General features: G+C 45.4%; 1 protein-coding gene across 1 annotated transcript; it reads right to left on the reverse strand.

The window, feature by feature from the left end:
* Positions 1-282: 282 nt before the first annotated feature.
* Positions 283-4,009, reverse strand: LOC136453118 (AP2-like ethylene-responsive transcription factor At1g79700). Its single transcript, XM_066453691.1, has 7 exons — positions 3,804-4,009; positions 3,503-3,585; positions 3,283-3,291; positions 2,332-2,420; positions 1,912-2,036; positions 1,565-1,641; positions 283-1,215 (listed from the first exon to the last, which is right to left on the reverse strand). The coding sequence occupies exons 1-7, from the start codon at positions 4,007-4,009 to the stop codon at positions 578-580; spliced, it is 1,227 nt and encodes a 408-aa protein (XP_066309788.1). The 3' UTR covers positions 283-577.
* Positions 4,010-12,568: the final 8,559 nt, after the last annotated feature.

Genomic DNA, 12,568 nt, shown 5'->3' on the forward strand with positions numbered 1-12,568 from the left:
CTTCAGGATATCTTCCCGGTGTCTTGCGAAAGGCGCCGAACAGAGTCGTGCCCTACAAGGCTTCGTCCTATAGGCTGAACCGCCTCTGGAGGTACAACCCATATGGTCTACCATAGGTATCCAGGGTCGTTCCCCCACAGAGATGCTCTATCAAACGTGGCTATAAACACATGCAAAGATGGCCATAAACACACATGCAGAGGGACACGACATTGAGTATTAGAAACCTATCATTTCAGTTCAACTTATCAGTATATTATAGCTACTGCCTACTCCTAGGCCCCTACCCCTAGACACGGAGAACAGAGCATCGTGCGCACACTTGTCACAGCCTCCAACTTGGACAGCAAGATGGCAGCTTCATTTCCCGATAAGTTACAAGTTAGAGCCCATCTACTTTCACGTACCCCAAAAGGATCTAGAGCGAGAGCGGCCACATCATCTGTATTTACACGCCAAAAACACGCTCAATCGCTGTCACCAAACCAAAACGGCACCCAAGCCCCATCAAACCGACACGTCGTCATGTAGGCCGGTGGAGTGCGCGCCCCGGATGACGCCGCGTGGCAACGCGAGCTCATCTCCACCAGCGCGCAGACGCCAGCGGGCTGATGGTGGCGGCCGCGTCGGCGTCGACTCCGGAAACGTCAGTCACGACGGCGCCCGCGGCGGCGGGGAGCTGCACATGGACCTCGCCCGGGCCGCCGGCGGCCGCGCCGGGCGCGTCGAACAGCGTCTCGATGTCGTCCTCGAAGCGCACGCTGTCCGGCAGCGCCAGGCCGCGCAGCTGGTCGTCGGGCGGGCAGCCGAGCGCGCGGGCGCGGCGGGAGGGGTACCGGGCCTCGAAGTCGGCGGGGTCCATGCAGAGCGCCGGCAGGATCTCGGCGATGGCGTGGTCCACGTCGTCGGCGTCGCGGAGCACGGGGCCGGGCGGCAGCGCCAGGGGCTCGCCCAGCTCGTACTCCGGCTCGGGCTTCGGCGTCAGGAGCGGCGTCGGAACAGGATGACGAGCCTTGGGCAGCGGCGGTGCCTCGTCCACCGGCTCGTCCTTGGGCTTCAGAGCCGGCTTCGGCTGGGCCTTGCGGAACGGCGGTTGAGCCCGCTGCCGGTCGTCCTTGTCCGTGTAGCTGCTGATGTCGAAGTTGGTGACCGCGGCGTGCCCCCGCAATTCCAGAGCTGCAAGGTCGTAGGCCCGGGCTGCCTCCTCCTGGGTCCCTGCACCAGAAGAAACATCCAAGAGGACCAGCCAACAATTCAGAATAGTGCATTCCGTGGGCCTTCACGAATCACAGCAGCAGTGGCATGCACAAAAGAAAGCCTATTGCAAGAATAATGATCTTCAGAACAAAAGACAAAATCAAATAAATCATCCCAGATCATACATTGCCATAAAAAATGCAGATATCAGAATGCAAAATGCAAGTTAATCCAGACGGGTAAGACTGCTGAATGCACGACCCTGTAACAGTGATCCTGTATACAGTGATCTTGTAACAAAAATGTGGCTTCTTGCGATCATCAGTACTGGCAAAATGCAGTGGAAGACCAAGAAAGAGACACATACCGAACGTCCCCAGGTAGAGGTATTTCTTGCCGCAAGCGTAGCCGATCCTGGCCTCCCACCTGCCATTATGGTGGTGCCTGCGAACCAAAACTCTCATCAGAACTTCCCTGATCACCAAGCAAAACCATTCAGATTTTCTGCATGCCTTCACCGAAAGGAGTGGTGACTGCAGAAAACTGAAGATAAGAAGACAAAAACTCCATCCTAGATAGTGGTGGCGTTGCTCAGTAAAGAATCGCTTATTGGCTGATGCATTCAGCAGAGCCATCGAGCCGGCGCTGGGATGGATAGATCCAGAGATACAGTGATATGCTGATGGCCTAAGCACCGTGTGTGTTCGTGCTTACTTGGCCACTCCCCTGTACCCGGAGGCGCCTCTCGAGAAACAGCTACTCTTGCGCCGCAGAGTGGCCAGATACGCCTCCCTTGTCATGGGCTGCATCTTGTCATGTTCATGCCTGTACGATTCCAGCTGCATTTATCACAGTGAGAGTTTAGATTCACACTTGCAAGCAAACTACAACGCTACTGCGTACTCGCTCGGTCCCTATTGCTTTCGCTTCTTAATATATATATTAAAAATATTAATATTTATGATACATAATTAGTATCATTGGATAGATATTTAAATTTAGTCTTTTAATAAATTTATTTAAAGATAGAAATATTGTACATATTTTCTATAAATCGAGTCAAAGTTAGTGGCACCCAAATTGTGAGGACTAACATTTAGGGACCGAGGAGCACGCTGAACTATCTCAACTTACTGGGAAGTTGAGTGTGCTGTCTGAGCCCCAGTACTTGAGTGCTGCGAGATCATAAGTACGGGCTGCTGCCTCCTCATTGTCAAATGCTCCTGAGAAGAAACAAGATCAAAAAATTTAATTCATGTATCCCTGCCATATATGCAAATACCTCATGGTGGTTTTATGCTGGGGCACGTTTCTTAGGGCCCTCTTGGAATGTAGGATTGAGATTTTAAAGATACACATAAAAAACACATGATGGGAATCAGAGAAATAAAAACACAAAGAACTTTTGTTGGAATAGATGTTTGAATCAACTGCAAAGAAACACATTGGTTTATTTATTGTGGAATCAAACACACACAAAAATCCCTAAACTTTTCATGTAAGCTATTTCCACAAACCAAAGTGCTATCTCTACCTCATTTTTCATTCTTAAAATATACATGCGCCCTCGATCCACAACGCGTGCCCATATCAATTAGAACGATTTGCGTCCGGTGGTAGTACAGAATCTGACTTAACAAGTGAGCTAAAGTGGTGTAAAATTTTACACTTGCGTGGTTTAAAGTTTTCGTTAGCCAACACTTTAGACCTCATGAGTCTCTCAGAGAGAAAGTGGTCTCAAGTTCTAAACTTTAGACCATGGAACAAGACCTTAATCCATAAGAATGAGAATCCTACATTTTTTCTAACAATCCAAAGGACCTTAATTGTGCAGCATGAGAGGGGAGAAACAAAACACAGTCCAAGTCCTTTCAACTTTATCCAAAAAGTAAATTTTTTCACCGCACTCCATCTCTCTTTTTTTGTTGAAACGAAGGGATAAAGCAGTTTTTTTGCAGAATCGAAAGCCGAAATCAATCAGAACAAGGCAATGCAGTTCATTCGCAACCCAGATCAATAATTGGTGAATCATAGCATGGGAAAGTTCGTGAGTTTTTTTACGGATGTGAGAGGATCTTGACTCACCCAGATAAACTGTTGGAAGCGAGGCGACCATCAGACATGAAACATCCACATATCACACGAATGTCGAGGTCCGAGCACATACGAATTTTTTTTTTGAGAAGAAACAGAGAAGAATGTCAGCACATATTGCTACAGCGTGAGAAATCAAACAAATGGAGACCAGAGAAGAAATAAAAAGAATCATTTGTTCATCAGCAGGACAAATAAACAAAGACTCCACCTTGCCTGCCCTTCTTGGTCTTGGTCCGGCTCCAAGCATTCTTGTCCCACAGGTGCGCCTCGTACTTGCCCGTTCCCCTGTGCCTGCGCCAACGAACGCAACGATGCGACGCTCACTCAGAAAGCTCAGAACTCAACCACATCGCCGACGAAGAGAAACAGTCTGTTCGTTGTTCGGTTTCTGGCCTAATAAGTCCGGCTAGTACTGATTTGTTGTGAAAAGAAAATACTATACAATAGCTGATAAACCCTAGCTAAACAAGCGAAATGGCTGAAAGATTGAACCTTGGCTGATCACGCACCTGGTCACGCCCTTGTAGATGGAGCTAGTCCTCCTCGGGGCGACCGCGGCGCCACTCTTGGCCCTCCTACGGCTGCTCCTCTGCTTCTTGCTGCCGTGCTGCGGTGACCACGACGGCGGCACGTAGCAGGAGCCCGAGGAGGACGAGGAGGAGACACAGGAGAGCGAGGAGGCGGCCCAAGACGAAGGGGAATGCGGCTTCTTCATTGCGAGTGTGGCCCAGGGCAGGGTTAGCCTGGAGCCCTGGACGGTGGCGCCGCGGCGGCCTCGCTTTCCACGGCTCCAGGCCCGTGGCTGTGAATGTGATCGCTCTCTTTGCCTTTGTTTGGACGGCTTGGTGGTGATGGTAGTACACAAGCGTAGTGCACACTGGTAGTGGTAGCTGACTACTTGCTACTATGGGAAGGAGACGGGAGACAGCTGAGGAGCCTGCCTATATGGCGCGAGCGGAGAGCCGGAGAGAAATGGCCGACAGTAGAGGCAGAAGCTTTTAGCAACCAGCAGGATAATATTTACTCCTAAACTCCACTAACATTATATCTCATCGTATAAATTGTCCACATCAGTAATGCCCTATCACATATAAAACATGTTCGCTCGGTAGTATTTGGTTTATAAGCCATGATTTATTAATAAGCCAACGAATATTATTTTTCTCTCACATCAAACCAGCCAGCAGTACTTTCAGTCATGGCTTATAAGTAAAACAAGCTCAAATGGACAGGGCAAGAATTAAAATCCACGGACATATATGATGTCCACCAACAAGACTAACAAATATTTTATTATCCACATCAACAAGCCATACAATCCACTAGCATTAATTTATAATAGTTTATTCCTTTACATAAATAATTATATAGTCTAATTTCATTCTAAAAAAATTCGCAGTTTCCAGCAATGCGCGAGGTTTGTTTCTAATTATAATTTTTTTTTTGTAAAAAAAAATATTTCTTTTAAACTTTAGTGACGAGCCTAGCCAGTCGCCTAGTGGTCAGGCGGTGGCTCTTCCACTAGGGAAAAAATTCGGTGCGAATCATCCTCACCACGATACTAGGTGGACTATACAGCAAACACGTGAACCACAATGTTATGTTAGAAGGAGGGACCGTGTTTCTGTGCGGATGGTCCTCACATATTTTTTTCTTCCGCTTCCCAGCACTCTTTACGGAGGGACGATTAACCATGGTTGGTTCTCACCCGCCTCACATTGTCTATATGTGGCTAGGCATCTTTCATATGTGAGATCAGAAACTCACATGTTAGTTTTGATCAACTAACTAATCATCTTCACATACTTGATAATTTCATAGTTTCAGCTATCTATCTAGGACAGTCTTTGGTTGATATGGTCTCATAATATGTGATGTAGATACTTTTTTTCTAAAAAAAGTCTGTCTAGACAACAAAGGGTGATATAAAACTAAACCATCACGTTATTTTTTGGCCTTTACATATAAAAATAAAGGATATAGATCAAGTCTTCTCTCCACTTTATCCTTTTCCCTTCTTCTTCTTCCTCCGTCCACACGACTGCACTCGACACCGACGAGCGGCTCCTCCTCCCCTATCTGCATCCATCGTCTTCCACGATGATCCACCCCTAAAATCCATTAGATGTGTTTCTCACCATCTTGTTCTTCTCCGGTCGAGCTCCCCCCGCCATCGGCTCCGCTAGCTCTACCAGTGCCCTATCGCATCCGATCGTCGCCACGCTAACCTAGTGGAGGTCACCAGGCTATCTCCGCCGCTCCCCCGCCTTTGCCCCACCCAACCGCCTTCCCCCACTGCCCAACCATCATCGCCTTGACTCACGCTGCCCCCGTGCTTGCCACCACTACTGGGCCGACCTTCTCCCCCAGCAATCCTTCTAAGCTTGCTGGAGTTAGGGAAGAAGATCACAAGGCATTCTTGAAGTGGACAGAAAAATGAGTGAGAGAAGACCTCAAATCACTTGAGTGATGTTTGGCTTTACTGTTTGGTAGGATATCTGTCAAACTTACGTTGATATAGGAGAGGTTAAAAGGAATGATGATGTAGATGTTAGTACAGATTCTTCTAGTCACCACTATATTTTAGCCTCCCTTCTACAAAAGTGTGATGATATTAGCTTTAACTTAGATATTGTTTGATTTGGGGTTCCTTGCACGTTATCGGTTCGCAACGCAATTTGATTGTGCTTTGCCGTTTGGTTTGGCTAGTCCGTAATGATTAATAGTGTGAATCATTACGAGCCTATAGAATGCGAATACCGTGTAACAGAACCGACCAATTATACGAGATTAAGTAAGGAAATCTTCCGCCAAAGCAGATAATTTAGCATACTTAAGCCCGTATAACCCGGTAGTCCGTGAAACCACGAAGGATTTCAAACTAATCGACATACAAACCAAGATCGTACAAGTTTAGCAAGTACCGTCACATGTTACATAAAGTTCACAATAACCGTTGGATACATTAGAGTTTAGAATATAAAGTTATTACAAACCAAGTTCAATCTCAAATAGCGGAAGCAAATAGTTTTAAAACCACACACACATTCTTAGTTCAGATACCGTGCCAGCAGGTAGTCATTTCCAACAAAAGCATCAGATGAGAAATACGGAGTGACCATTTGCCCGTGGTCCTAGTTGTCACCCATCGCCGGGTACAGGCAGTTAATGCAATAGCCGTAGTACATTAGACCATCTGCAACAACAATGGGAATGACGCCCTGAGTACGAGAAGGTACTCAGCTAGACTTACCCGTCTTAAACCAAAATAAAGCGACACCAAGGATTATGCAAGGCTTTCTTTAGTGGGCTAGCTGACTTATTTGCGAAAAGCATAAACTATCATGAAGAAACCATTTTAAGTATTTTGCATCATCTTTATCATAACCTATCCTTCTATGTAATCACATGTACTATAGCAATCATTTGATTAACCCATAACATCCAGTTACCAATTTAGATTGAGCATATCCTATACCATCCAGATAACCATCATTGTTCCATCAGAATTACTACGATGCTGTAGCTCGAGTCAAGTGCTCACTATCCAGGAGCGATGGCGATTCGAATCCATTCCTAACCAGCTGGTGATTTATTCCTCACACAAACCATGCTTCCCCTGCCAGGGTAGCTTAGATCACCAAGGACACTATTCAGGTAGCCATGGGATAATCTGGAGCCACAGTACCCAGGGACCGTTCGACTGCCAGGAATCAGGACGCACCTGCCATTGGGCTCACCCTTCGCATCCCTGTCATACCCCCATCAGCACCAATACGTGCACCCATGTAGATCCTGGCCCGAATAGTGCCACTAGCTTCACGGTCGAAAGGTACTTTATTCGGCCAGCTAAATGTGAGGCATGCGTTCAACATGACAAGAGGGACAAGCAACGATCGGTCCTTAATCGACACAGACGGAAACTAACAGCACCCCAGAACCCTATCTGGTTGCCTCCAACTTTTCTGTCCGGTCTCCATTTATCCATCACACCAGGTTAATTCCAGGATATCATTCCTTCCATAGCTAAATCCTTCCAGTAACCACCTATAATGTAGGTGATCGGATATCACCGATCTCTACCGGTCTAAGCAATGCTAAGCAATTATTCGATCCTGACCTAACAGGGTAAAAGGTACTAATGTAGGCAAGGATAGTAATAAATGCATCAACGGTTTCACTCAACTCCTACGACTTAATGCAACAATATATAAACTCATATTATATAGAAAGAATTGCTTTTATAAACTAGGAGACTTAGAATGCTCCGGGGCTTGCCTCATTCGAACGAACTAGGTTGATGATCCACGCACTTAGGCAAGTCCTCTCCTGACTCCTCTTCCTCTGGCACCTCCTGTGCCTGGACTTCTTGTGGATCAGTCCCGGTCTGTTCTTCCTGAACTACTGCTAGCAACTCCTCCTATGATCCTATATGATGCAGATGTATGAGTGCTAATGCATAGGTGCATCGAGGAGATGATAAGAAATGATCATGATACATGAAATGTAGATGAACATGTTCAACTGTATCGGGCATAGTAGAAGTAAAGCCCTTCTACAAGGTAGCCAACATCATCCAAGAACATGTACTACTATACCACTACTGCAACCATGGTACTAACATGCCAAGTCACCATAGCAATCTAAGATGCTTCAAAGATACACCAAAGCCAACATTATTAACTAATCCTGCGTTAAAGAAGGTTTGTTTATTTCATGTTAAACTAGGGCTACAACAGTAACATATATTTTTGGGGCTTATAAAAATCTGAGAAAATTACAGTAGCATAGTACTACTCTAAGTAGACTACCATAAAATTTTCATTGCATTTAGATAAGTAAAACAGCCTACACAAAAATGACAAGCTATGATAGATAATTGAGCATGAAAATACTTTGTACTACAAAAAGTGTCAAACAACAGATTTGGTATTTTCCCATGATCTACAGAGCATACAAGTATTGTCCAAAAAGTTTCACCTACATGTATTATTCATATTTTTAGCCCTAGCAATTTTACAAGAAATCAACAATTAATACACATAACCTACGTAGCCATATTTTTCCACATAACCTACATGACATATATTTTTCACTGAAAGTACATCTCAAGAATAGACTAACAAATTTGGAATCATATTTTTCTGATACATATAGAATTTACTACACATTTCACAAAATATCAGCAATATCAAGAACTAAATAAAGCTCTACATTAAAGTAGCTCAAAAATGACATGCAATATTTTTATCATGTAGATTTGATGACAAGGAACACAACAAAATTTGTTTCGACAAATTTGGAGCCATGTAACTCGAGATCTACATTTTACAAGCTATTTAATCCATTTTTGAAATCATTTTAGAAATCCTTTTGAAAACCAGCCGAAGAAAACGCTGAGTGCACCCGGATCTGAACACACGCGGACACACACAGGGACTGACAATAGGCCCGGGGGTCAGCGGGACCCCACCCGTCAGCCCTGAGGCAGAGGAGGCCACGCTGACCAGCGGGAGCTCGCCGTCGGCGAGGTGACCGGCGACGAGGTCACCAACAACGTGACCACCTTGGCAAGGCGGACACGGTAGTGCAAGCGGCAAGGCCGGAGGAGCTCGAGAGCAAGCTGGCCAGTGGCCATGGCGGCATGGTGGTGCGGCTCACCGTCGGCCGGCCATCTCTGGCCGAGAGGTGGCGCGAGAAGTGGTGTGGGAGCTTCACCGAGCTCGGGCGGTGCTCGTGCGCGTGAAACGAGAGCGAGAGGGAGGACGGAGGGGCGAGGTCCACGGAGCGGAGTGCTCCGGTGAGTTCGGCCATGACTCCGACGAGGGATTCCCAGGGAAGGGGAGCTTCCCATGGCTTACCGAGGCGAGCACGAGGCGCACGAGGAGGAGGCGGTGCTCAGGGCGAGATGGAGTGAGCTCAGGTGAACTGGCGCGGCCGGAATGGCTACGCCGACGATGGCGCGTGGCAGAGCGAGCGCTGCGGCTGCTGCTTACGTTGGCGAAGGAGAGAGCAAACTGGCAGAGTGCGGAGGAGCGCAGCGCGGTCGGCAGGTGAAGGCGAGCGCGTGGCGTAGCCGGGCCCACCGGGGTGCCACCCATACGTCGTCGCCGGTGTTCGGTGGCCACGAGGCGGCTGCGGCCTGACGCCAGTCGGGTGCGGCGCGCTGGTGAGCGGGCGAGGCGCGGGGCAGGCCGGGCTGGCTTGCGGGGCTGGGTCGGAAAGGAGGCGGCGGCCCAACAAGATAAAAACGAGATTTTACAAATTATTTTAAATTCCTTTTTCATTCAAACGAATTTTTAAACTAATTCAGAGCAGTTTCAAACTTTGGCCCAAAAATAAAAGTTGCTCAAAATTTTATTTTCTACAACTTTGCTTTTATGACCAAAGTCAAATTCCAAATATATTTTGAACTACAGATTTAAAGTCAAATGAAATCCCAAAACCCTAGTTTTGAAGAATTAGTTTAAAAGCAAAATTTGGCAAGAATTTAAATATAAACTTGGCTCCAAATTATATCCTGATTGTTTATAAACTATCTTAGTGCTCAACCCAAGAAATCATGGCATCCAAACATGAGCATGGCATTCCCACTAGTTTAAACATGATGAATTTCAATCAATTTAAACACCACATGAAATGATACTTCATTTCTTTTGAAATGAAATGCATAAATGATGCTTATGCATAATGAAATGATGATTATGCTCATGAGATGGAATGTTAATGCATGCTTAACACCGAGGTGTTACAGCCCTCCCCAATTATAAGAATCTCGTCCCGAGATTTTGAGTTACGAACCATTTGTTATAAAAATCCTTATAAGCGTTTTGAAGATACTCTCCTGTTTCCCACGTCGCATCACCATCATCGTGGTGACTCCACTGTATCTTACATGTTCTCACCACTTTGTTCTGAGTGACTCGGTCCTTAGTATCCAAAACTCGAACCGGTTGCTCACGGTATTCCAAGTCTGATTTGAGCTGAATGCTCTGAGGTTCTATTCTCTCTTCTGGAACACGCAAGCACTTCTTCAACTGTGATACATGGAAGACTAGGAAGATCGAACCCATCTCTTCCGGTAACTATAACTTATAAGCCACGGGACCCTTCTTCTCTATGATCTTTTACGGTCCTATGAATCTAGGAGCAAGTTTTCTTTTAACTCCAAACCGTTGTACTTTCTTCATTGGAGTAACCTTAAGATAAACGTAGTCACCAACTTGAAATTCTAGCAGTCTCCTTCTCTTATTGACATAGCTCTTTTGGCGTGACTGTGCCGCTTTCATGTTTTATTGGATGATATGGACCTTTTTCTCAGCCTCGTCAATAAAATCGATTCCGTAAAACCTTCTTTCTCTAGGCTCAACCCAACTCAATGGTGTCCTACACTTCCTGCCATACAATGCTTCAAATGGAGCCATCTTGATACTCTCTTGGTAGCTGTTGTTGTAAGCGAACTCTGCCAAAGGTAACCATGATTCCCATGAACCTTTAGACGATAACACACAGGCTCTAAGCATATCTTCAAGAATAGCATTAACTCGCTCTGTCTGCCCATCTGTCTATGGGTGGTAAGCTGTACTCTGAATCAAGCTAGTACCCAAACCTTTATGAAGATGCTCCCAAAATGAGCAGTAAATTGTGACCCACGGTCAGACATGATAGTCTTTGGTATACCATGTAATTGGACAATCTCTGCAATGTACTTCTCAACATATTGAGGTGGTCAAAATGTTGTTTTGACTGGTAAAAAGTGAGCTAATTTGGTAAGGCGATCTACAATTACCCAAATCGAATCATTCCCCTTTTGTGTGGTGGGAAAATCAGTGATAAAATCCATACTTATATCATCCCATTTCCAATCTGGTACTGACAAAGGTTGCAACATTCCTACGGGTCTCATGTGAAGAGCTTTCACTCTACAACACATGTCGCAACGAGCAACATACGCTGTGATCTCCTTCTTCATTTTTGTCCACCAATAACGAGGTCTCAATTCTTGGTACATTTTGTTACTTCCAGGATGGATAGACAACTTAGAGTGATGAGCTTCATCCATCAATTTGTTCTTAAGCTCTCGATCCTTAGGTAAAACCAGACGGTCATGAAACCATAACACTCCTTGTTCATCTACTCTAAAGTGCTTGGACGGTTCCTTCTTTATTTTCTCCTTGATATAGAATATTCCCTTATCTGTTTTCTGACCCTCAATGATCTTGCTTTCCAAGGTACAGCTAACCTGGATATTATGCAACACCGCAGGATGCAACAAATTGAACCCATCTTCAACCAACGGTTGCACAACAAGAGAATGTGACTTCCTACTTAAGGCATCCGCCACTACATTTGCCTTTCCCGGATGATAGTGCACATTCAGATTATAATCCTTTATTAGTTCTAACCATCTTCTCTGTCGCATATTCAACTCAGCCTGAGTAAATATGTACTTGAGACTCTTATGATCTGTAAAGATATTGCACACATTCCCAAGCAAGTAGTGTCTCCAAATCTTTAGAGCATGCACAACAGTAGCAAGCTCTAAATCGTGCGTAGGATAGTTAACCTCATGCTTCCTCAACTGTCGTGAGGCATAAGCAATGACCCTTCCATCTTGCATCAGAATACATCCTAAACCATTCTTTGATGCATCGCAAAACACATCAAACGGCTTCTCTATATCTGGTTATGCCAGAACAGGAGCAGTGGTTAACAACTTCCGCAAGGTGCAGAAAGCTGCCTCACACTCCTCTGTCCAAACAAACTTATGGTCCTTCTGTAGCAAACTTGTCATTGGCTTGGTAATCTTCGAGAAGTCCGGTATAAAACGATGATAGTAACCGGCTAATCTAAGAAAACTCCGAACCTCATGAACTGTGCTTGGTGCCTTCCAGTCCATAACCTCTTGTACTTTACTCAGATCCACTGAGATTCCATTCTCAGATAGCACATGACCGAGAAAAGGAACTGTCTTCAGCCAGAACTCACATTTGCTAAACTTAGCATATAGCTGGTGGTCTCTGAGTCTAGTTAAGACAATTCTTAGAGGCTCTTCATGATCCTGTTCGTTCTCTGAGTATACTAGAATGTCATTAATGAACACAATCATGAACTTATCCAACTTCGGCATAAAGACCGAATTTATCAGATACATAAAGTATGCAGGAGCATTTATCAAACCAAAGGACATGATAAAATACTCGTACAAACCATATCTAGTAGAGAACATGGTTTTGGGTATATCTTGTGGTCTAATCTTGATCTGATGGTACCC

The sequence above is a fragment of the Miscanthus floridulus genome, chromosome 5 (genome assembly GCF_019320115.1).
Source record: "Miscanthus floridulus cultivar M001 chromosome 5, ASM1932011v1, whole genome shotgun sequence".
NCBI lineage: Eukaryota > Viridiplantae > Streptophyta > Magnoliopsida > Poales > Poaceae > Miscanthus > Miscanthus floridulus.

What these genes read in the sequence shown, in the direction of transcription:
- LOC136453118 (XM_066453691.1), bottom strand. Translation starts at nt 4,009, where the DNA reads ATGAAGAAGCCGCATTCCCCTTCGTCTTGGGCCGCCTCCTCGCTCTCC. An exon ending in ACAGCACACTCAACTTCCCA is followed by an intron (nt 2,037 to 2,331) that starts GTAAGTTGAGAT and finishes TGATAAATGCAG; the next exon opens with CTGGAATCGTACAGGCATGA. An exon ending in CCTCTACCTGGGGACGTTCG is followed by an intron (nt 1,216 to 1,564) that starts GTATGTGTCTCT and finishes CTTCTGGTGCAG; the next exon opens with GGACCCAGGAGGAGGCAGCC.